Below are 27,138 nucleotides of genomic sequence, written 5' to 3'. Positions count from 1 at the left end.
TTTTTCTCAGTGAAATATTTATTAGGCTCTGAGAATGACGGGTAAATTTAAGTCATTTTTTGTAAAGAGATAAGCTGGCTATGATGGTGCTTGTCTGCAGCTGCCACTCTGAAAAGTAGGAGGAGGAGCACTTTAAATTTGAGCCTCGCCTGGGCAATTCAAGTGACTTAGTGAGATCCTATTTCAAAATTTAAAAGATAAATAAAATAAAAAGGGGTTGGGACATAGTCCAGTGTGAAGGTTCTGGGTTTAATCTTCAGTACGGCGTAGGAAAGAAATATGAAAATTAGATTATTAGCTGCCTGGTTTTCCTCACATTGGCAGTACTTACTGGTCACCAATATTTATAACTTTAGGCAAATACAAAGGAAGTAGTATATTACTTTCTTATAAAATACTAGATCAAAGGAGCCCAATGAGAAATACGGTAGATAATTTCTTGATCATCATTAAATTAGGGGCTGCAATTCTACATACTTGTGTTTACCATATTAAATACTCAGAAATAAAAGTGGTCATTTTTTCCTCTTATTAGGGTCCTGTGAAAAATATGAAATTTCATTCATAACTCAGTCTAATGATGATAGCACTAATTTGCTAATAAAACAGCATAAAACATACAGAATATTTCATATTCCTATCTAACAATATGAAAAATACAGGCTTTCTATTCACTTAAAGGCTGTATTTTTATTTTTTCATTATACTGGAGATTGAATGCCAGGCTTCTGTCCTGAGCTATATCCCTGCTACTTTTTAAAAAAAAGAATAGGAGAAAGAAAAAAAAAAAAAAAAAAACAAAGAATAGGAGAGATATAAATACAAAAAGATGAAGAGACAAACGGATGTCTCCTTTACCAAAAACTTTACTGTAAACTTGCTAGGCTACTATTTTAAGAAAGGTACGACTTTATACTAAATTAGATGACAAAAACACTGAAGTCACTCAAACTAACACCAAACTCCTTAGACCATAGTAACACCAATAATGGTGACTTAGACTGTAGTTTAAAGCTACTTTATAACTGTAGCTGAATTTTTTTTCTTCTTTTCTTTTCTTTTAGTACTAAGAATCAAACTCAAGACCCTGCAGCACTTGCCAGGCAGGCACTATGTGGATGAGCTATATCCCCGGGCACTGCAGCTGAAATCTTACCTCAAATTACAATGATAGGTAAGTACCCTACTCCTATCAAAACAATAAATTATGACCCCTTATAAATATTAACTGCAAAAACAATGATTTATCTGCAAGTATACATTAATATATAATAAACATACTAGGTATTTAAGTTTTTGACTATTATATAACGGTGCTATTATTTTAAACTTTTTTTACACTTTTGTTTTAATCATCAAAATATTTTTTCATTATTTGATTTATCATATTTAAATTGAGGTTAAAAAGACCTCAATTATAAGCAGCATTATCCTTTTCTTTCTCTTCAATACTCATTTCATTGGTGCAGTTTTTCCCTAATGCCTAAAACAGAAGGTTACTTCTACACACAAGTCTGATACACAAAGAGATCTTTCACTTAAAAACTAAAGATTCCTATAAGGCAAGCCATTTCACAGTTGGAGAAAAACCACTGCACCAGAAGGGCCCACACCCAAAAGCCAAATAAAGAAATAAAAACCAGAACAAAATACACTTTCTTTTTCAGACCACAAATACCAATGATGTTTCTTCAAGTAACGTTCATAAAATTGAGTATTTTCCAAAATTCCAAATAAAATTTGTAAGAGTTGAATATTTATTTAATAACCAAGAACTCTAGGCTTTTATTCCATGTTTGTTAGTATTTTTAAAGTTCAATATGTGTATATTCTTAGATATTACATTTCAAATTTTAAGAAAGACTTGAAGCTTGTTTGGATACAGTTTATATAATTTATCTACTTTGAACCAAAACAGTCTTTCTTTCTTTAATAAACACAATTAAGAGTTTCAGAGTAAAGTTATTTTTCAAAGCCCTCCAATTTTAAAAGTCCATTTTGATTTATTTTCAATGCCTACAAATGCTTTGTAAGGCTCAAACAGAATGTACATGTTGACAAAAGTAATAATAAATTTTCATATGTACCTCACAAAAGAGAGAAAAGCTGATTATTTACTATCATATAACCTTTAGGTTAGCCCAAGAAGTGATCAATGTACTCAATGTACTACCATTATTTAAGAGCTCGGCTGGGAATCATGGAGTATCCAATTGCAGCTGCCACATCCTGCTTCTTACCCCCGCCCCAAAAAAGAAAAGAGAGATGTGACAGCTTTGTGCATTGTAGATACCTTAAACTTTTAGAACCTACTGACTTTTGAAACTTTCTTTTTGTGCCAAGCAAAGATGGTGTGCTTGGGAGGTGGGGAGGAGCTAAGTGTTTATAAAGAAAAAAATTAAAGACTTCAAAAGGGATCACTGAAATAAAAATAGGAAAGACCAGCTCAGAGAACTAAGTAGCCCTTAGAAAGGAAAAGCAAATACTCTGGGATTTAAGAATCCTGTTAACACTGATGAATTAACTCCATTTGGTGCTCAGATCAGTTTTGATAGTGATGGAGGTATAACATTAAGATACTGATCCAAAACAGTTCTCCTTTCCCCTAGAAACTAAAAATGGAGGATGGGGAAGGAATGGGGCTCTCTTTTAAAGTGTAATTAGGTTTGGTTAGTACTTTGTGAGTGTCAAGGCCTGAGGTATACCAGTGTCTAAGAAAGATGTAGCAACACTCTGAATACTGGTCAAAGTCAACTCTCACCAGTAGGAGCTATGATGAAACTCTTTGTCAACATGACATTCCTAATTCTAACCGGTATGCTAACCTAATTCTAACTGGTATCAGGATTTCCTTGCACTCCAGCAAAGAATACATTACACAACTTTGATCTTTTGTGTTAACAAGAAATTATCTGACAAAAGCAGAGATAAAACTTCTTTTAGACATAAACTCTTTGAGGTTGCCCTGATAAGGAAGAGACAAATACTCCTCTCCATCACAGATGATAGCCATTTAGAGATGTCTTCCCTGACCAAGGCAACTAAAACAGCACCTTCATTTCTCACTGCCCCTCCCTATCCCTGTCTATCATCTTGCTTTATTTTCCTTCACAACGTTTTCTCCAGACTAGTATTTTGTACACTGCCCAAACGATAGCTCGCATTATTATCTTTACGTTCTGTATACAGATACACTTAGTATCTGTTAGTTAAACAAATATTAGTCAAATGATTATGTGAGCAAGTATGGGAACCAAGTATGTACTGGACTTGTGAACATTTTACAGCACTGATATAGGGACCTCCTAGAGCCATGTCTGAGAGTTGGTCTTAATCTTAATGCCATGTCCAACCACCTGCACATACATTTGTGTATGTCTCTTAGTGGAATGCAAATCCCATGAGGGCTGAGACTTGATCTCATTTATTACTATAGCCTCAGGACCTACAAAAGTATCTAGAACAAAGCTCAGAAAACACATGATGAATGAATGTATGAATCCCTGAAGTTTTAGTAGTCAAGAAAAGTTTTATCATATTGTCTCACTAGTGAGCTGAAAGAAACAATATATGTATATATAAAATAGTTAAGATAGTTATACTACTGATCTGAATTCACTGAAGAGAAAGATTGGTGCTGGTACTGTGCAGACAACTGAATGCAGATGTCTGTGCTCTGGGTGAGTGAATGACTTGGAATGACAATGCATAATGTATGTTAAAATTGTTGTCCTCTGACTGAAATGTTTTAAAATTTTTATTTTTTTCTCTTTGAAATAAAATAGATTTGGGGAAAAAAAAGAATATGGTTTTAAGGGATCATCTGTCAGCTAAGGGAAAGAGAAGGAATTAGAGGTTTAAAAACAAGGACTTTTAAGAGTAATCTTGACACCAGGGGGTTTAGCTCAGTGGTATAGGCACCTACTTGGCAAACACGAGGTTGTGAGTTCAATCCCTGGCACAAAACACAAAACACCAACAAAAAATAATTTGGCAAATTAGTATTTCCTTGATACTGATTAGGTGCCATTCTACTGAAAGTCAAGATATCAACATAGTCTTGCAAATATGTATATATGAATTAAAACAAAGGTTTTTTTTGATGGTACTGGGGATTAAACCCAAGTGTGTAACCTAGCTAGACAAGCATTCTACCACCAGTCTACACTCATGTTTTTTAAAATAAAAATTTATTTTAAGATAAAATGTCATGAGGTTGCCCAGGATGCCCTCCAATTTGTGATTCTTTTGCCTCAGTCTCCACAGTAGCTGGCATTATAGGTGTAAATCACCTTACCTGGCTTAAATTTAAATTGCCTTTTCCATTAAAAAATATCTATTCTGTAGAAGTCAGATTATCTTGCATACATATAATGGTTAAAATTATTTCTACTTCTGAACACTTTAAACTTTCAAGTCACCTTCACAGACAAAACATAATTAACAATCTATAAAACAGGTTGTTCCTTATACCTGTTAAGTAATCAGCTGTAACTACACAGTAGTTTCTTACCTGCTGTTTATTTCCTTTTCTTGTCAGCATGACAAATGGCATCGTGTCTGCAGACTCTGCCTCTCCTTCCCCACCTCCAAGAGGAGGTCCTTTCCTCAGCTGACTTTTGAGATGCAAAGGAATAGCAACATCAAGCTGATGCACTTTAACAGATTCACCACTTCGTTGCTTGAAGAGAGAAATTAAAAGGTAAATAAAAATTCCTAGATACACATAGATATGTGTAAATATAAATTATAAACAATTAATTTGGTACTGTATTTTAAGAAATACAATAATCACAAAGCCAGAGATGTTCTACAAACACAAATGAATTCAGGGAATATTTTTCACCCACAATCTAAAACCTTTACGTATGTCTTGGAAGGAATAATGTGGTTTGGCTCTTGTGTATTCCTCCACAGTTTCTCAAGAACACAACACTACAGATCCTTTTGATTCTCCTAGCTCTTCAAAGCACTGTGCCCTTTAATTCATCTTCAGAGCTCCTATCTTCCTTCCTAGGTACTGTAGTTTCACAATGGCCCATTATCAGTCTGAATGCCCTGCAAGATTGAGCAGGCCCACCACTGTATTCCCTTTTCCAAGTGCACCTTAGCACATTACAAACAGCAGGCACTCAATAAATATTTAAGAATGAATGGAAATCTCAAACCATTCACACTAAGTTCTTGTTTGGTAATATCAATTATTTTTAACATTTACAATGAACTTTTAACCAATTAACTAAAGGAACCTTCACTAAAGATTTCTGGCAGTTAGGTAGTAAGATTAAAAAGACTTACTCTGCCTTCAAAGAGCTCAAGAACTTAAAATGGATCACTTTAAATCAATTACTTCCAAAGTATCAGATGCATATATTATCTGTACACAAGACAGAGTATCTATGTCTGAAAACAGATGAGTACTGAGATTTCATGAAAGGCTTAATAGACATTTGACATCCTCCAAGTAGATGGTAAAAGAGCAGTTTTGGGAATACAGAGGGAATTTATGCAGAAGGACAGGTGCACAAACAAGCACATGAAACAGTATGGAATGTTTAGGGAACTGTCAGTGTCCTAATGCACAGAGCAGAATGATTACTCAAAGCTAGGTAGGTAATGCTGAAAGGCCTTGAAAGTCTTGAAATTGCTCTCCTAATGCTTAAACAGTCTTTTGATACAGGTCTCATATATGCAAGAGACTTGCAAAATCAAGCAAAGTGCTTAAGGCTTTATCAGTTTTGTTTTTTAAAGCTTCAGTTTAGAATGTGCTTGAAGAACTCCCAGGCTCTTAAGATTTATAAAATCTTTTCTTACAATTTAAGAGTTGGCAGGCAAATTTTGATTTGGAATGTATTTTTTCCTAATTATAAAATTAACATTCTGTTTATAAAATATTTAACAAAAATGTATTAGCATCAACACTAATTCCTCCAGTTTACCTTCTGCTCTACCTCACTATGCAACAACTGTTCACAATGGGGTATGTTCTTCCACTTACCAATACACAGATATAAATATAAGCAACCACTACTAACCATATTGTTCTATAGTAAGCATAAATACTTTTTTTTGAGACAACATTTCACTATGCAGTTCAGGCTGGCCTTCAGCTCACTTTGTAGCCCAGGCTGGTCTTAAACTCACAGCCTTTCTCAGCCTCCCAAATGCTGGGATTACAGGCATGAGACCACGCCCGTCTCTTTTCTTTTTTATAATCCTAATCCTAGGGATCTATTTGACTATATCCAGAACTACTTATATGCATGTCATTATTTAATTGGTCCTCTCCTGAGAGACATCTAAGATTTTCTTCTATTATAAAAAATGTGATACCTTCACATACTCATATAACAACTAAAACTAGGTATGGTGGTACACATCTATAATCCTAGCACTGGGGAGGCTGACACTGAAGGGTCACTGCTGGTTTAAGACCAGCCTGAGCTACAAAGTGAGTTCAAGGCCAGCCTGAACTGCACAGCAAGACCCTGCCTAAAAAAAAGAAAAAAAATTTTAAGACCGAATGACATGTCCCATCCACCTGCCCCTAAAAGGACAGACTGTTTTGCATTTACCAAAGGCAAAACCACACTGGATATTATCACTCTGTAAATTATAGTATCTGATGTGATGGTCTGATAAGTGAAAAAGACTAATTTTATTTGCATGTCTTTTATTAGTGAGTTTTAGGATTATTTTGCCTATTATCTTCCATGCAATAAAAAGGGACTACTATCCTTTCCCATTGGCTGAAAAATTTCTTGCTGTATGTAGTACAGGTTTTTCTTTCGTCTTATAGACTACTTCCCTTTGCCCCACCCTGGCTTGTCATTTCTTCCAGATTCTTGGTATTCTGTGCTGTAAAGCAACAGAGCAGAGAGGATCCAAAAAGACTGTATGTAGCTCAGGGCTAGAGCACTTGTCTAACATTCACAAGGCCCTGGTTTTTTGGGTTTTTATCTTCCGGGCTGACCTCGAACTCAGAGTGATCATCCTGCCTCAGCATCCTATGGGCAGGGATTACAGGCATGCGCATATATACCCAGCAAAGCCCTGGGTTTTACCCCTAACAGAAAAATAAATCTATCAATAAAACAAAAGAGATTCCAGCCTTTCCAAGGCAATACTGTTTTAACTAAAAAATGGGAATAGTAATTGTTATCTGGCAGCACTATGTGAAAGATACATGTCAAAGCACTTTATGCAGAACTCAGAGTCTTTGTACCTATTAGTTTGTGACAGACCTATTAATTCTAGTTGAAAGTGAAAGGATTTTGCCCTAAAGGGGACACTGCAGAGGTGGGAGGCTGGGAGGCGAAGGGTCACCTTCCCCGCCCCTAAGCAATTTACCTGTGGCATGAAATAAATTCCAGTGAGCTAACTGTGCATCAGTAATGCCCCTTAGGCTCCACCCCAAACCTAAGCTATATATATATGCCCCCATACCACGTGACGGGCAGAGAAAAAGCCCTCCACGTTCTCGGAATAAAGGCCATTTTTATCTCATATTTCTATCTTTTTAGCTGTGCTGAAAATTCTATCAGAAAGTAAAATTAAAATCCACATTAATTTTTACAGACCACTTGTAGAAGCCAGCATTTTTTATTACTCTTTTCTCTTTGATCTGAAGTGGTATCACTGTGGAAGAGTCAGGTGGAACACTGAGATTGAACCCAGGGCTTTTCCACTAAGCTGTATCTATCTACAGCCTTTTATTTTGAGACAGTGTCTTGCTAAGTTTACCAGGTTGGGTTTGTACTTATAATTTTTCTGCTTCAGCCCCACAGAGTACTGAATTATAGGCATGTACCACCATACTTGGCTTAAAATGTAATTAGTAAACTGCTATGTTTTGTGTCTAGCTTGGATTCCTCTGTTTCATACATTTATCTAGTCTTGTGACAAATTATTACTTTAAAACACTTTATATCTATTCTACAGAGTAGTTCACCCCTCATTTTCCAGAAAGTTCTTAGCTACTTTGTGTTTTCTTACAGTTGTTTTTAAGAATGATTAAAAGTTCATTCTACATCTGTCTTCTTGTTCCTCTTTTGCCTCTAAAGAAAAAAAAAAAATTCCCAGTGGGAAATAATTAGGATTCCATTAAATTTAAGGGCCTGATTTATAAAGAATCAGTACAGATATGGCATCTTCTTATGACCTGTACAGCTATTCAACATTTGATAATGTGGCACACGCTTGTAATTCTAGCACTCGGGAAGGCTGAGGCAGGAGAACTGTTTCAAGTTCAAGGCTAGTCTGAGCCTCAAAGTGAGTTCAAGGCCAGTCTTAACTATGTAGTGAGGCCTGTCTCAAAAAGATGGATGGATGGATGGATGATAGACAGATAGAATAAAATAAATAAAAAAGACAGAGCTTACAAAATTAGGACCTAATAGAGAGCTAAATTTTCCTCTAATGCATTAAACCTATTAAAAAGACACAGAGCTTACAAAATTAGGACCTAATAGAGAGCTAAGTTTTCCTCTAATGCATTAAACCTATCTCCTACAAAAATGTAAATTCAAAAAAAATGTAAATTCGAGCTTCCATCCTATATCTTCCCATAATCCCAGTTTTCTAAGAACCTGCAATAAGTAACAATTACTGGACCATATTTGCAAAGCTTCTTCATTTAACTTTTTTAAATACTTTATCAGCTTTTCCTCTTTTTTCCCCCAATACTGAGATTGAATATAGTTCTCTACCACTGAGTTATGCACCTCTGGACATTTTTACTTTCCTTTAAGGTCTCATGAAATTAACCAGGCTAGGCTCAACTTTGCAATCCTCTTGCTTTAGCCTCCCAAGAAGCTGAGATTACAGGTATCCACCACCCTGCCTGGCTTTTACCTTATTTTTAAACATTAGGGTTCTTCAGAGTTCAGTCTGAAATTGTTTTTCTTCTCTCTCCACTTTAACCTGAATTATTTCCATGGCGTTAAATATCCTCTATCTACTACATTTATGTTTTCATTCTATCTCTTCTGATTTTCAGATATTTTGACACCCTCTAAGATATTCAAACTTAAATGAAAAAACAAACAAACAAACAATACAGCTAAAGTAGATCTTGTGCAGTTTTTGCTTTCCTGGAAACTACCTAGTGGAGACTAAGCTAGAAAACTAAATTATCACCCTTGACTCCTTGTATCTTACACACTCATCTCCAAAAGAAGCACCAAATAAATCCAGTTTATTTTATCTCCAAAACAGGAGCTTTAAAATCCACTTCAGAGCATCTTACTACTATGAGAGACAGTGAACCATTATCTCTCACCTGATCACCACAACAGCTTTCTGCTCAGGCTCTGTCTTTTTAGTCCTATCCCCATCAGAAACACCTCCATACAAGACTAGTATACCAGCTCCCCTCTCACCTGGGTGACTCCATTTTACCTGTCCTGTTTAAAATTCACAACCTTGGGCACTCTACTTGGTACCCCTCCAGTCCCTCAGGAGCTATTCCTATTCCCCTTTTCCCCATTCTTATTTTCCAATAAATATTCCTACAAAAAGAGAAATAAATAAAATTCACAACTTAGACAGCTTTTCTAGTATTTCATCTAAAGAAGGCCCTTTCCTTTCTAGCAACAAATTATTCTGTACCTAGCAATTATTATAATTTGAAATCCTGTGTTTGTTTAGTTTCAATCTCTAACAGAAGCAATGTCTGTTGCATGCTGTGAGGCGTATGTCAAACGCTCCATAAACAAATGGCAAATAAAGGACTAGATGAGGGCTGGGTGTGATGGTGCATGCCTGTAATCCCAGCACTCGAGAGCCTTAGCAGGAGGATCACAGCAAACTCAAGACCAGCCTGCGCTACAAAGTGAGCTCAAGGCTGGCTTGAACTGCACAGTGAAACCCTGTCTCAAAAAGACAGGAAAAAAAAAAGACTGGATGAATAAACGAATAATGGCTCACAGAAATACGAAAAGTTTCTTTAAACTCATTTTCTCTTTAAGGTGACTGTAATGACTATGATTTGATGATCCAGATTCCTTAATGACATGTATAGATATGATTTATAAATTAAAGGTGGGCCAGTGGGAGTCATGAGCTAAGAGAACCAAGAAGCCAACTTGTGCCCTCCCAAGAGGCAGCCAGCCCTAGGGATGAGAGAAAAGAAGAACACCACCCCCACTCCAAGCAGCTGATTGGGAGGAACACAGGCTGAGGTGATAGCAACTGAAGTAAAAAAACAACTTAATACTTATATTGTTTGGTTGACTTTGCAAGTCTAAAGCCAGCAATCTGAGCATCTATTCAGAGGATAACAGTATGTAGTATAGCAACTATGGAGAATTTCCTTCTGTACTGTTTTTGAAATGCAATATTGTTCTGTTTTGTTCCATTTTATTGTTTTTATTCTCTTTAAAGTAAAAATTAATTAATTAAAGGAGAAGATGGGTTGAAGGGAGTAGGGGAGGGGAGGGGATTAAGCTATGTCCATGTAAAAGTATGAATTTCCTATAATGAATGTAATCATTATGTACACCTAAAATGTACCAATTAACTTAAGAAAAAAATTAAGAAAATAAATTGAGAGGTTTCTAGATCTGTATCAATATATGAAGGAAAAAGCAGATTAGTCTAATATGCCCATAATGTTAATTTGTGCTTTATTATATAACTTTGGCTTTAGTAGTATCATGTAAAACACACTACTTCTTCTAAATAGGATTGTCTCATTAGTATATACTCAGTATGTTCTATCTTAAAAAATATTTACTCTATGGTTTGCCCTAACTACTTCTCCATTCCCCTTTCCCTTCTCGTGAAACTTCCTGACAGCTATCTATATTGAGATCTTCTCTGTCTTCCTTCCACTCTCCACTAAACACACCCCAAAGAGGCTTATACCCCCTTACACATCAAGAAAAGCAATCTTTTCAACTCACCACACAGCCTAACAGTTACATATGGGTAACAAGCACTGAAAAGATTTAACTACATAGAAACGCAGTTACTTCAAATTGCTGTGACACTTTATAAACTGCCAGGTGGAAGGTGAGAGTGTATCTCAATGATGGAGTAACTGCCTGTGCACCAGATCATGGGTTTGATCCCTAGCACCGGAAGTAGATCAGTGACTGCTATATGAAGCTTTTTGCAGACTCTAGGTTAATTAATGCACTTATAAATGCATCTACAAACTAACATTCCCTTAAGTTATCTGCATTTTTCTATTTACATACAAGCTACTCATAAAATAAATCAGTATAAGAACTAACCAGACTCAATTATTTATCTTCTGCAAAGTTTGGCTCCTAAACAAAGTGCAAGAGAACATACTTAGAAATAATGAGACAGGACTTAACAGAGCAAAGGCAAAGATTGGCACAGAAATTATTCTGTCTCAAGTCATATTTATTATAGTTTCTCTCATTCTTCCTCAAAGTATTAAAAAAATCAAGATTTGTGTGCTAAAGTGTTCTGTGATGACAGATTCTTTGAAATAGATACATTTAATACCTGAAGATTTTCTAGCATCATTTTATCCAGAGCTTGAATGAAGTCCTCATCTTCTACACAAGGTACGTGCTTTAGTCCACCTCCTTTAATCATTACCTCCTTATTAAAAGCAAAAACAAAAACAAAAAGAGCACATATATTAACTGTAATGTTTCATACAGTAGAGCCCTTCTGTATTGATGTGCTCAACATAACTAAAGGAGAATGAATAAAATACAAAACCTTATTACATATTAAAGAACTTGTTAATAAAGAAAACAGATAGAAAAATTAACTCCCAAAAATATACTCTTCAACATTCAAAAGAAACAAAACTTCCGTGGATAAAATTCAAATACTATGAAAGTGCTACACACTCAAAAAGCAAAATTTTCAGCCATACATACAGTATTTTCTTCATCAGTTTCGTTCTCTTTATTGGAATCTGTAAGGTAATCTGTATTCTCCTCTTCCTCCTCTTCTCCATCATCATCATCATTATCAGAACCCTCCTGAAATTGTTTAAAAGATTAAAACGCTTAAAAGGACTTTCTCGATTTTATATGCTTTTAAAAGATTTTAAAATGTCTTAGTATTCTCTAATGTCAGCCTTTTATATAGTATATTTACAATGGGCAGTTAGATGGAAACATTTCTTATATACCAGTAGCTGAAAATTCACTGCACTAACTTCCTGTTGATCTAATAATGTAAAGATTCCTTGTAGAAACTCTTCCTTGATTACCATAAGGTATGAATATCCTGAAGTTGTATTTTTCTTTCCTGAATCTAATCTTGCAAGAATGAGTGTCTCACTGGTTCTTTACTACTCATCTAACTCTGCAAAGTTAGAATTTAACATTGTTACCAGCTGAAAGCAATGATATAGCATCTCAGTTTGGAAGGTACTCTGATATGCTTTAATGTACCCAATTTGAACAATGGAATGGAAGAGTAAGTCTGTTTTCATCTATATACATTTTAAAAAGAGGCTCAGAAAAGTTCAGTAACTTGCCCCAGGAAGCAATGCTGTTAAACAGAAGAGCTTACTTTTTTTTTTTTTTTTTTTTTGTCTTTTTCTTTTTTATCGGTACGGGGGATCGAACTCACGACTGCCTGCTTGCAAGGCAGGTGCTTATGCCGCTGAGCTAAATCCCCAGCCCCTAGAAGAGCTTACTTAACCAGCAGCTTTCAAACACAACTTCCTCCCATCAGCTTAAAATTCTTAACTTAGTGGAACATAGGACAGAGTCCCTACTGACTGTCAAAGGTGCAGAAGACATAGAAGACATCTGTTTATTACATGCCCCAACAACGTACTTTATCTCTAAGTTTAAAAAGAAAACCACACTAATTTTTCTCCATTTCTCCGTCTCCAATGACCATTATTTTAATCTCTTTTTTTTTTTTTCTTGTACTGGGGATCCAACTCATGACCACGTGCTTGCAAGGCAGGTGCTTATGCTGCTGAGCTAAATCCCTGGCCCTGTAATCCTTCTTCTATAAGAAGGATTAAAATCCATTTCTTACTAGCTTCTACTAATTAATCAAAATGTGATATTTGTTTTTCTGTGTCTGTTTTACTTCATATAATATAATGTCTTCCAGTTCAATCCATATTAGTGCAAATGGCAGATTTCATTCTTTTTACAGCAGAATAATATTCCATTGCATAGACATACCATATTTTCTTCCAACTATAGAAATGATCAATATTTGAGAAAACAGAAATGCTAACTACCTTAACTTGATCACTGTACATTATATACAGATTATCAGACAACCCCATAAATATGTACAAATGTTAATAAAAACTACACTAAAACCAGCTGTTTCTCATTGTGCCACGATAATTGAGAAATAATTTCCAAAACAAATGATTTACATCTGTAGTATTTTTACTGTATATTATTTACTATAGACATTTATAGTTTTTTTTTTCCAGTTTCTAACAGAATTTCAAAAAAGTACACCTTTTCCTCCAAATCCACTAACTTATTTGAGGTAATTCTGTAATTAAAAACTAAATTTGCAAAAGATGTTTATTAATTTGCCCTTGAAAAAAAGAACTGTATTTAATACTAAAATATACTTCTTAATTAAAACTATGCTAATCTAAGTAAAAATGCATTAAGTTTTCTCTATCCTCCCTATACAGTATTTGTTATTGGGCAATAAAGCTGTCCCTTGGTATCTAAGGGGGACTGTAAACTAAAAGATACTCAAATCCTTTATTTAAAATGGTGAAATAGCCAGACCTGGTGGCTTATGCCTATACACTCAGGAGGCTGAGGCAGGAGGATTGTTGCAAGTTCAAGACCAGCCTAGGCTACAAAGTGAGCTCAAGGCAAGCCTTAACTGCATAGAGAGACCTTGTCTCAAAAGGACCAAAAAAAAAAAAAAAAAAAAAAAAAAGAAAGAAAGAAAAGGTGAAATATTTGCACATAACCTGTGCATATTCTTCCACATACTTTAAATCATTTCTGGATTATTTCTGTAATATCTAATACAATGTAAATGCTATATAAATAGCTGTTATGTAGTACTTTTTAATAATAAGCAAAAGGGTTCAGTATAGACACAGTTTTTTTGAATATTTTCAACCCACAGTTAGTTCAGACTTGTATAGAGATCAATTATTTTAAATACATTAACTTTTCAAACTAAAAAGCTGAACAAGAATTTCATTTGTCCTTAACCCACTGTATACTAATAATGGTGGAATTAAGAAGGGGAGTCAGTAGACTGCAAAATCTGAGCACAGAAGGGCAAGAAGTAAGGGCATCACAACAAATGACAAACCGCCCAAATTCAAATACCCAAATCAAGATCTGCTTTCTACTGTTCTGAGATCTTTGGCAAATTACTTACTCTGTGGCTTCATTTTTCATTTACCTCAAGGGTGGATGAGAAATAGTAATATAAATCAAATGAACTGGACAGACACCACAAATAAGAGATGTTCAGTAAAGAATAAGAGATTCATTATTGTTACTGCAATAATGAATTCTGTACTTTCTGCTTTAAATGATGTAAATGCAGCAGAAAATTACAAGTTTACCAGAACATTTATTGAACTTTTAAATAGTGATCTTTGGGTTATACAGCTGATATATAAGAGAAAATATTTAGTTGATAGGTAACTTGGTTACTTTTCTCTCACTGCTGAGACAAAATACTTGATGCTCAATATTTGGGAAGGAAAGGTTTATTTAGCTTACAGTTTTTGGAGGTTTCAGTCCATACTTAGCTGGCTCCAAGGCTGATGGTATGGCTGAGGGGCAGCTGTTCACGGCAGCCACAAGCGACAAGAGTGAAAAGGGTAAAAAATGGAATGCATGCCTTCTTCTCTTTCTTATAATGTACGCTGACTACCCATCCCTGGGTAGGGGCAGCGCTCACACTGCCAATCTCAGCAGTAGACAATAAATCAATCACAAATGCTAGATTCAGAAGCCTCCATGACTGAATGAGGCTTTTGGGGGACATTTAAATGTCCCCCAAACACATCACAACAATAGGTAATAAGACATACAGCTTTAAGAAGCTGGGACCAAGGTAAAAATATAACAGTAGCTTTTATGGAAAGGAGGCTGGTAAGAAAGATAGAAAGTCTTGTGCATGCTAAATATGTGCTCTAAGACTGAGCTATAACCTCTGTCCTACTCTTTTTAAGGAGTTGAATTCTAGTATTTTTCTTTCTCAGTTGGAGTAAGTAGTTGTAGAATATTCTTCACTGAATTTACTATGTTATAACACACATTCTCTCTTCAATACATTTCCCCTCCTCGTGTTTGGAGAGCTGTCATGCGCAACAGCAGTCTTGCAGTGGGAAGAAAAATAAATTATTCTAATTCCATTCCTCTCAAAGTACTACACTTTTCACTCCTCCATAGGCATATGAATCCTCCAATTGAACATCTTGTTTGTATTTCTACTTAGCAAATACATATATATCATGTAGAATACTCAGTCTCCAGCTACAAAGATAAGTAATAGCTAAAAAAGATTAAACTGTAAAGTTCAAGTTTGCAAACATGGAAATGCATTTAGAGGAAAAATACCAATCTTCACATGAAATATTTATAAGAACATTAGTCTTATTTAATGTCACTGAAATATTAATTGTAAATGCTTTTTGATATTTAAATCATACTTCTAAATTATTAAACTATTCTAAATGCTAAGCACCCAAAGAAAACAAAAAAATCGTTACAGTGCTCATTTTGTCAGCACATATACTAAATCAAAATGATTACATAACTTAAATCTATATACACAACCCAATGAACATTTATTTTTAGATTTAAGTTTTACTTTTCTTAGTTCTGTATTTCAACTTTTTAAAAACTTTATTTTTAATTTTATACTTGAAACATATGTAAAGGTATAGAGACTAGTATAATGAATCCCTAATTACCTGCTATACAACCCCACAATGGTCAGTTTTACTGCTAGTATATGCCTAACTCATTCCCAGTCTACCTATGAAACAAATTCCAGACACCTTTGTACTTTGATGAACTTCTAAACTTAAACAAGTTTGGGAAAAAAAAAAAAAAAGGACAGTATTAAAACTACTATATGGGACCATATCCAAATGACATTTTAGTAGGCAAAAGTGATGAGAGCAGCAACTTCACATGGTTTGGCCTAACAGAATCATAAAAACAAAAAAGAAGGAATGATCAACCATAAATTTCAGATTTTATATACTACAGGAGCGGAGAGAAAATAAAAGCAAAGTTTATTCATATTTAGTCAGGAATTTTGTTAAGACTATAAAATCGAGGGGCTGGAGGTTTAGCTCAGCGGCATAAGCGCCTGCCTTGCAAGCAGGCAGTCGTGAGTTCGATCCCCGGTACCGATAAAAAGGAAAAAGATTAAAAAAAAAAAAAAAAAAAATTTAGACAAAGACTATAAAATCGAGAGGTTAAAAAACCCATATTCAAAGACAGAAACAGACCGAAGAGTCTAATGCGTACAAGTCAGGCTCGCCAGAAAGCTGTACCCAACCTAATCTATCTTGAAAAAATCCATTCTCAATAAAGAGATGAAGATACATAAAAGATCAATATTTTTCTTTAAATTGTTAATTAAACAAAAATGCTATGTCTTTTATTATTTCCAGGTAGGTGCTTACGCAACTGAGCTAAACCTCTAGCCCTTCTTTTATTATTTTCTATAAAAATCTTTAAGGGATTTTGTAACAGAAATATACAACTAACTACATTTATTGTAATAAAACTAAAAGGAAGATCATATTTCATGTTTCTAAAAAGTCTTGGTTCACAGCATCAAAATGCAAAATCTAAATGCACCTATGTGCTACAAACAACTCTTCACCTCTTCCTCTGGCTCATTTACTTCACTTTCGTTTCCAGATTGCTCCTCTGTCTCAGCTCCCCCTTCTTCTTCTTCTTCATCTTCTTCAAGATTTTCTCCTTCTGTCATAGAATCTTTTGACTCTTTATCATTTACTAGGCCTTGAAAAGAGAAAAAAAATGGGGGAAAATACATTTAAAAGGACAAAGGCCTATTTTCTGTATATATCGCCTCCTTTCAAAATATGTATTTACATAATTCAACAGTCATTTCCTTTGAACGATGGTAAAAGATCAGAATTCAATAGTGTGGCTATCACTGAATTTGGCTATCACTCTCAATGTCTACAAATTAAGACAGAGAAGAAGGCAAAAAACAGTTTTGTCAACACGTGGCCTAATTTCTTTTTTTAAAATGACTGTATTTACTTCCTCAGGGAGCTTCCTGTTGTAAAGTTGCTTCCACCTTCCATGGCCATCCCACAAGTCACTGCATACTCAGTTCTTGTTAATTACTGTCTGAATTTCAACCACTCTTATTTTCAAATTGCACAGATGTGGCCTCATTTGACTGGACTCTCTCACTACTCCCTTATAAGCCTTCCACAGTTGGCTCACTCTATCACAGGGGATCTCATATTCAGATCTTGCACACTGAACATCCTTCTCAATAGAGAATACACTTTCATATGTACTTTCAAATCATTCAAGTTCAGTTTTATTTCCTGAATTAAAGGAAAGCCCTGAGCACTTTATTATTTTTTCTCCTGCTTGTTCCTACAGCAGTTAGAAAGTTTTTCATTGCACATGACATTTGATGATACACCATGTGATTTTTTTCTTAATGATTTTACAAATATCAGACAAGACCCCTGAAGACATTTTACTTTTTTTTTTTTTTTTTTTTTTTAGTACCGGGGATTGAACTCATGACCTTGCGCTTGCCAGACAAGCACTTAAGCCAATGAGCTAAATCCCCAGCCTGGCAATTTACTTTATATATTCGAAACTTAACAGAGGTCATATATTGATAAATATACAATAGGTGGTTAGAAAATACTTGTTTATTCATAGAACCTTACAGAATTAGAGCAGAAAAACTAATGATGAAATTTAACCCTGTATTTTATGAAGATTGAAAGCCAAGAGCTTGAATAACCAAGGCTAATCAAAAGAAATTTACTGCAGTGTCTTAAATACAAACAACTGAACAAAATATGGAAATACAGAGTGATTAAAGTACTGACATTCAGTTTAAAAAGGAAAAAACTGAAAAGATGGATAAAGATGAGAGATTTTTAAAATTTTTTATTAGTACATATAAATTACATATATCATGAAGAGTTGGTACACATGCACAATACTTAATTATTTTGCTTTCGCTACTTTCCCTGCCAGCTGCATTTTTCACTAACTTCCCTCCCATTCTTTCCATCTCTTCTTTTCCCATTATCTATCTTTTATTTTTCTCTAAGATCTATTTTTTAAAGAGAAATAGTATTGAAAAAAATTGTCAGATTGAGATTTCATTAACTTAAGCATTTTCTATTGATTATTTAGTTCTTATAGACAAATAATTTTATAAATGTACATATTTATTTATACATTAAAAGAAAAATACAGGACTACTGAGTTATCAAAGGCAAACAAGGAAAAGCCATACTATTTCTAATACATTTTTCATTTACTACAAGTTAATTTCAAAACCAATTTATGAATATATTTGCTTTTGTTAAATTGTGTAATGATTATCAAATTGCTGACCCATTACAATAAACAATGTACGTAACATTTTAAAGGATACACAGATAACAAAATGCAAAATATAGACAGTGAAATGTAGAACTTGGCCACCAAAATAAAATACATTTCTTTGAATCTGTATAACCTGGTGCCTCAGTTTTTCTCTTCAAAACATAAGTGGTAATAATTTTAATACTTCCTTACAGATATCTTTAGTTTATACTCTGCTGTTAAGCTGAACAATTTCCTCATATACTTTAAGTAAGAGCATGTTTGTAAAATTCTATCAAAACAGTTAACTAGTAGTTTAATTTGGGTTTTATTTAAATCATTTGTTAAATATGAACAATAACACTTCTGGCATTCTGACAAAACACGCAATACTGGATAAAAACATCAACTATTCCCTGCCCTCTCGTATTTGAGAATATCAAGCTCATTTATCTAATAGGTAGCCTACTGATCAATATATATGTGCATCAATAATAATGGCATGGGAATATATATGTGCATCAATAATAATGGCATGGGAATATATATGTGTATCAATAATAATGGCATGGGAATGATTTTTCTTTTTAGTTATTTCTCACTTTCTCAGTGTATGAATTTTTTTAAAAGATATGGTCTTATTACATAGTTCAGATTGCCCTCTAACTCCCTATGCCTAAGCTGGCCTCAAACTCATTGTAATCCTCTTGTCTCAGGCTCTCAAATATTGGGATATTGCAGGTGTGTGCCACCATGCCTGGCTTCATTGTCTGAAAATTTTAAATATTCAAATCTATCATTTTTGTATGCTTTTTTTCTATTATTAAAAATTGAGGAATGTTAACACTTCTTCAAATACTTGACTAGTAATTGGGTCTATTTTTAACCTTTTATAAATAAGGGCCAGAGATTTAGCTCAGCAGTGTAAACACCTGCCTGGAGAGCATGAGGTCATGAGTTCTATCCCCGGTACGAAAAGAAAGAAAGAAAAACAAAACAAAGGATAAATAATCTTTTAAAAATAAACACTTAACTGTTTAATCCGTCTGGTTCACCTGTTGTTTTTACCTATTTTTAAGATTGCTAGATTCATTACATACTAGTTGGTCTTATTTTTAGGGGTTGGGGGGTACCAGGGATTGAACTCAATCTTGCGCTTGCCAGGCAGACACTTACATCACTAAGCTAAATTCCCAGTCCTAATTTATCTTATTTTTAACCAGAACTATTTCTGGACTTTTAATTTTTCTGTACTGAATTTATTTCTAAATTATAAAATATACTCATTTGCTTTAAAAGGTAACTTTTTTAGTATGGCTTTTTTCATCTTTACTTCTCTCCTTATAATTATAATACTATTCATATTCGTATCCTCTAAACCAGAATTAAAACTGCCTATTATGGCTACGGTTTTATTCTTAAATTTTTTTTAAAAAGCCTTAGTAATGGGGCTGGGGATTTAGCTCAGCGGCATAAGCGCCTGCCTTGCAAGCACGTGGTCGCAAGTTCGATCCCTGGTACCGATGTAAAAAAAAAAAAAAGCCTTAGTAATGGTTTCCTGAGGAAATCAGAGGTATGCTGATTTATAGTAATGCAAAATTGGAAAAGGACCTAAATGTAAAACAGAAGGATTAAATAATTATGGCACATTAGGTCAGTATATATTAAAAGTTGACTTACAAGAATCCCAAAAAAAATTCGTGTGTGTGTGTGTGTGTGTGTGTGTGTGTGTGTGTGTGTGTTTTTTGGGGGGGTGATCTTTTTGAGACATGGTTTCACTATACAGTTCAGGCTGACCTTGAGCTCATTTTGTAACCTACAAAATCGAACTCACAAGGATTCTCCTGCCTCACCCTTCTAACTGCTGGGATTTCAGGCATGTACCACCACCCCTGGCTTAAATCGTAACACATTGAATAGAAGCAATCCAGTTATAAAGTTGCACACACATAGGAGAAACTTTAAAAAGAATATATATCAAAATATTAATGCGTGATTATATTTCTATATATTTTTCTAGCATTTAAAAAAAATCACAAGAACACTTATTACTTAATATTAAGAATGATTTTAAAACAGAAATGCTTTCAATATTTCTCCGTTAACTATATTATTAGCATTGGATACCACAGAATTAAAATGATATGATAAATTTGTAGTTGCCTGGAAAAAAAAATCACCAAAGGTAATACACTGTCTTATATGTTATGGGGGGAAAAATTTTCTTTTGTGAGACAGGTCTCGTTATGTTGGTCAGGATGGCCTCAAACTCATAGTGATCCTTTTGCCTTAGCCTCTCAAGTGGTGGGATCATAGGCATGCATCACCATGCCCAATCAGAAAACTTATCTAAGTTCTGCATACATACATCTCCTTTCTAATTTAGACTCTAAGAAAACCAAAGGAAAAGGGAGATTTTAGGGGAGCACTACTACTTCTACAGTTTCACTTATAAACTCTAGAAGTTTCCCTAGAGACTCCTCAAAAGAAGCCTGGTGTCCTTTAACCCTTTAATCTACAAAGGACAAAACACAACTGTTCCCTTATCACCAATACCAAACTAGATGCCACAACAATTTTGATTCAAGTTTTGATTTTGATAGAGTATCACTCATAAAAGTTTTGGGGCAACAAGGCTATAAAGTAACAATTTCAAGGAATACAAAGTGAAAGTAAATTGATGAATAGTACTAAGTTTGAAATGATTTGAAATGATCACTTATTCAAGTAGCAGTCTGAAAAAGTTTGGGAAAAGATGAGTAGCAGGAAAAAACAAAAAACAATCAGCAGCACAAAACACAAAAATTACTGTTTCCAAAAGAGGATTTAAAACTAGCATGGTAGCGCTCTCCTGTAATCCCAGCACTCCGGAGGCTGAGGCAAGAGGACTGTTGTAAAGCTCAAGACTAGACTGGGCTACAAAGTAAACCCAAGGGCCAACCTGAACTGCATAATGAAACTCTGACTCAAAGAGTCAAAAAAAATTTAAAAAATAACAAAAGAGGATTTACCTATGCAGAAAGAAATTCTACTAGTACATGGATGTGATTTTTTTTAAAGTTTTCAGATTAAAAAAAATCATAAATGCTTTGATCATAAAGAGTTGGTTCTTTAGACATGCAATGCAATAAATTTATACAATTAGTACAACTAGTAAAGGTAAAGATTCCCTAGTGACAGATATTAATGTATGAATTACTATCAGAAAATAAAACTGCTTAGCATTCTGAAAACACATCACTTTGAAAGGACTACAAAAAAGCATGCCAAGAGCCATTAGCAAGCCAACCAGACTGCTACTGCTACATTTTGTATGTTAACCTATTGGCAAAGTTAGCAGGTTCTTACAGTCCCTAGGGGGAGCTGCTGATCCGCTCTTTCCCAGAAACATCTCAGGATACTTTGAAGTACACAAACGATGCTCTAGTGGCAATTCTGCCAGTGACTAAGGTCTGAAATTCTGTGAGGTAACTGTAGACTTCTAACAGGCAATAGTTTCTAGCCTGTATATTCTTAGTGAACAATGCCTGCTGAAAATCTAGTCTGTACATGTGAGAGATACTTTCATCAAAAGTAGTCTTTATAGTATAACCCAAGATTCTCTGCTGACAGGATAGTGTTTTTCCACCACTATCACTTGCTTCATGTCCTGCATGACTTTTAATTTCAATTTGGGATTACTCAATGGAATCAAGCATGCAACACAGATCTTACTTAATACTATTATTTTAACATTCAGTATCAGAATAGAAATATATATGAATATAAACTTTGGTAACATTATAAAGCAAATTCTAAAAACCACCTACCTGGGCAACCCACTCAGGACCCCTTCTGTCTCTCTATGACATTTTCTCTTGATAGATATATTTTGCTCTTAACCTCCATTTTTCCTAAAATTCAATCTTCAATTTTAAAGAACATGAATTTGTACCAGACATATAGTAGGTTGGGAGTTTTGTTCCCCTATGTCACTTGGTGCTCTTCCACCGAGATCACTGGATCGAGATTAAGAGTTTGCTTTTGTTTCATAGACTCTGGACTGGGACTGGTCTTGGTAACAAAGTTTTATGCTTCCAAGTGTGCTTTTTCTTTGCCCACTGCTTATAATTGCTTTTGATTTGTCTTCACTTGTTGTATAACTGCTTTTGCCTCTTACATTGCTTTGCTAAAATAATGGTAAATCTAAGTTAAAATATGGGACATTCATAAAGTTTTGTTCTTGTACATGTTGCATTTAAACTAGTTACTAAATTTACTGGTACTCCTTGCTTGGCTTTACTTAGACAACAGTGCTAGAGAGAATGTTAGAACACCTCTGGTAGACTTAATATAAATTTCTATAAAATGAGTTTAAATGAAACTAGCTCAGACTGAGAAAATACACATGTCTATAATAAAACATGGGACTCCTTCTGCTGTTTAAACAGCATTAGGCTGATGGTCGTTCTTTAAGACCTGGAACACAGGTTTTGCTGGCTGATCCTCCTATATACTCTAGAGGAAATGTTAAACCTGTTCTACTTCAGTTTCCTTTCTTTGGCTTTATTTCTAATCTTTTTTCTCACTTTTACTCTCCTTTTTAGAGGCATGTAAAATTAGAAAGAAAAGAACTCTGGACTGTTCCAACCTTTCCTCCTACCCTCCCTATGGGAAGTCATCACTAGCTCCTCTTGATGGAAATCTTTGTTAACTGTACATATAATTATCCTATTAATCCTATGGCTCGTACATACTTAATTCTTTTCCACTGTCTCCTCCAGACTTAAAGGTGTACGTCTACAAGATTTAAAAACCTGGTTTTTTAATTAGATTAAAGATCAACAACTTTAATTAGATTAAAGATCAACAACAAGATTAAAAATCAACAATTTTGACTCCCTTCCGCCTGACAAAGCCGGATTGGTCATTGCCCATTACTTCCTCATGGCAGTTCGGGTTACTTCTTCAAAGGGAAGGATTGTTATAGGCAACTGAGTTAGACAGAAATATTACAGGTAGTCTGACAGGGCTGGCCCGCAAAGGAGCCAGGGCAGAAGACCAGATACCTTGCCATCTTGGAGGAGACAGACACCTCTGCTGAAGGCCAGATCCCTAGACAAAAGATCAAGCAAATACACTCACACGCTAGGGTTGATATTCTAAATAGTTATCACCCTAAGGAAGCCAGGAGTCACCATCCCAAGCCCCTACCGGACGAGTCACTACTCTGTATGCATGACTGGTTGCTACACAACTCACTTCCCCATTTGTCCTCAATTTCATGAATTTCACCTGAGCAATTAATCTTACTGGTTGACCATAATTCCGTCCCACCTTATGCCTGCCTGCCTTGCAAGTTCCCATATTTTCCCTCCACTTAGACCTGCCTCACCTGGTGGTTTTGCTCTATAAAAGACCCTAGAAAAGACAGTCTTTGGCAACCTACTTAGGACCCCTTTTGTCTCTCTCTGCAATGGAAGCGTTCTTTCTCTCAATACATATATTCTGCTCTTAAAAATAAAATAAAATAAAAACCATCTACCCAAATCACTTACATTTTCTCTAATTAATTACTTACCTAGTTTTATTAAGTATTCTCGTTCCAATTCATGTACCTGTCTGATGGATTCATCCAGAGAATTACACAGTTTGATCTTTGGTCTTAGCAGTTCTAGTGTATCACTGATCATGTAATCTATATCAATAGGAAATGGATGATCTTTTGTCCAAACTTCCAAACTTTTCTTCCACCAAACATAACGCTGACAATAAATGAAAAATAAATTAACTATAAGAAATAACAAAATATTTTAAAATAGTAATTATATTGTGATGTTACCCAGTTATAGTAACTAAGCTAAGTTATACAAGAAATCTGGCGTATTTATTAATAGTCAGTCAATAGCTGCAATCCTAATTCTAGCTAGTATTTTCCTCTATTTCTAAATTTTTTGAGCCACTTGGTGACTTGATTTTAAATATCTTTATTATAACTATTGTTTTGAAGAAAAGTAAAAATTATAAATGTTGAAAACTTTTTACATACTTTAGAACCAAGACAGAAACTCCACTCCTACTTTTCAAGAAGGTTTATATATTTAATACAGATTTGAAGTCACAGCTTTAAAAATTTTAACTATTTTCTTTATGCTACCTGCTTTAAAATGTCAAAAGTATTTGAAGACATGATTTTTGAAATATATCAAGATCAGTAATCATCAAGCATTTACTGAACATCTACCATGTACGTATCTTCCCTCATACCTCCTAACCTGGTTTCTTTATTCTTTGCTGTAATTCCTAAATTTACTACAGCTGAAAATGTAACCTAAGAACTTCTGGTGGTATATGAACACTAAATATGTCTCTTGATGCTTTAGTTTTTCACTCCTAATTGTGCTAGTTCTTGATACTCTTGATACATACCTGGGAACTTGCTAGAAATGTAGACTTTTAGGTCTGACTCCACACAAAGCAAATCAAAATCTGCACCTTAACAATGTTCCCAAAGGATGTGCATGCACATTAAAATTAGAAGTTTTTAGGAGATTCCTTCTACCTGTCTAAAACTTAACCCTGCACTCTATGATCTGGGTGTAATGATTTCATCTCCCACATCGCACTTCCTTCTGATTCCAGTCCCTAAATATTTCTAATACATTTTTTTGGTCTGTTAATGAATTCAGAAAATACACTTGTCTCTTTTTGCTTGTAGGTATTTCTGAATTTGTCTTTTCTCTTCACCTGGAACTACAGAACCCAAATAAGGACTCTCTTCTGAAAAAGACTATATGGATGCTGATAATAGTTGACATTTTGCAGCAGAACTCTGGCTTTAAATATAGTCATGAACTAAAGTCCTTACATGCAGCAAGGAAGCTGACCCTCAAATCCTTTCCCCAAGTTTTGCTCATCAGTTCAGAAAATAAAGGAGTAAAAGGTGTCCTATATTACAAAGATATTTCTAAAAGAAAGTTAACAAACTAATTCCCCACGAGCATTTATCCCCAATTTAATACCAGTCACTGTTTGTATGCATTTTTGATAACCTCATGTTGTAGTATTACATCTGCTTTATCAACAGGTAACGAAAAATCACTCATACCTGTGATTAAACAGAATCATATATACTATTGGTACTTTATTCAGTAATATCTTAAGTAACTGACAATGAGCTATGGACTTTAGTCAATTTTTATAAAAATGTATTTTATGAGAAACAGTGATTGGGCTCCAACTAATCAACCTACAACTTACAGGGAACAAATTTTATAGAAGTTGTATGACTATCCCTGTATTGGCACTGCATTTAGTTTGTATTGTTCTTCTTCCAAATCACAAGTTTATATAGTTAACCAAAATTAAGATATAGGAAGCACAATTCAGGACTTTACTAATAAATGAAGAAATGTTTCTGTGTTATAAATAAAATACTTTTCCCAAAGTAACAAGAGTTTTATTTTATTTTATTTTTTTAGTAACAGGGTTTTAGGAAAAATGAATTTAAATCTTTCAGAAACAAAAATTTTGGTCATTAACCAGAGCACAAATGAGAGAAAAATGTTGCTAAATGTATAAAAATCACAAATAATTCAATTAATAAATTATTGTATCAAGTACTATAATCGATAATTCTATACCAAATCCATAAACTATACCAAATAATCCTCAAAATGAAAGAGCCTATCAGTCATAAAAGTTGCAAGTAATTACAATGCTTATACAATAGAATCCTTCATTAAAATTTAAATTCTTAAAATCATCTTTTCATGAACAGAACCTAATTAGGAACAGGTCATATTAAAGGACAACATTTCTAATGCATGCAATACATTGAAACATGCCAGTCTGCATATTCTACTTAAATACCTGAAAATATACAAGGAAGCAATCAAGTTTTCGTTTACTGGAACCTCTGTCAAAGTACTGGCCACAGGTATCCAAAATAGTGCATACTAGTCTAATTCTGAAAAGATGCTCAGGAGGGTCCAGTGAACTTGGAGTGCCATCAGGGTTAACACCGAATGAAGTAAAAGAATAGAGAGTTCTGAAAATAACAGCCGATTCCACCATTCGATAATTATAAAGTTCCCCTAAGAACTTAGCACTGCTGATACGCCTCTGATTAAATTTAGGTTGATTAACCTAAAAAAAAAAATACAGATTTTTACTTAAGAATAGTAATGTATTTAATAGAGTAAATTCTCTTTAATTTATAAATATCAATTACTCAAAGAACACAAAACAGAGAAGTGATGAATATACTCCTTTTTGTTAATATGCTCACTTTTAGGTACCTTTTTACTCTTTAGGAAATTTTAAAATGCTTTAGTAAAAACAACACGTTACATATTAAATGCAGTATTATGCTATGACTACATGAATTATTTCTAAAACAGTTAAAATGTAATTTTCCCTTATCAGCCCCTCACAACTTAGTTTCTCTTCAACTTATGAAATAAGAAACATGGGAAAGTCTTACATTAAGTAGCACAGAAAGTTCCTATATTTACCAATTTTTCTAATAAGTTTATAAATTCTTGTGACTGGAACCTCAACAGTAATCTACAAATAGAAATTTTGTACACCTATAAAAATAAGATTGACAGAATTCCAGAAAGTCAAAAAATACTTCAGTGCA

At 34.3% G+C, this 27,138-nt stretch overlaps 1 protein-coding gene across 3 annotated transcripts in view; it reads right to left on the bottom strand.

Annotated features, from left to right (window-relative positions):
• The window catches only part of Upf2 (UPF2 regulator of nonsense mediated mRNA decay), a 118,717-nt gene that overhangs the window by 11,703 nt on the left and 79,876 nt on the right, over positions 1-27,138 (bottom strand). For all 3 annotated transcript variants that reach the window (XM_063260146.1, XM_063260147.1, XM_063260148.1), the window contains exons 14-19: positions 26,367-26,642; positions 24,076-24,259; positions 16,804-16,943; positions 11,865-11,969; positions 11,479-11,577; positions 4,514-4,681 (exon numbers count right to left, since the gene is read on the bottom strand). In XM_063260146.1, the coding sequence (XP_063116216.1) occupies positions 4,514-4,681; positions 11,479-11,577; positions 11,865-11,969; positions 16,804-16,943; positions 24,076-24,259; positions 26,367-26,642 (972 nt within the window). The remainder of the gene's footprint in view (positions 1-4,513; positions 4,682-11,478; positions 11,578-11,864; positions 11,970-16,803; positions 16,944-24,075; positions 24,260-26,366; positions 26,643-27,138) is intronic.

Source organism: Cavia porcellus, unplaced genomic scaffold (genome assembly GCF_034190915.1).
Source record: "Cavia porcellus strain 051 isolate PalLab524CR breed Dunkin Hartley unplaced genomic scaffold, mCavPor4.1 scaffold_13, whole genome shotgun sequence".
In the NCBI taxonomy this organism is placed as follows: domain Eukaryota; kingdom Metazoa; phylum Chordata; class Mammalia; order Rodentia; family Caviidae; genus Cavia; species Cavia porcellus.
This window is presented reverse-complemented; position numbering and strand designations above follow the sequence as displayed.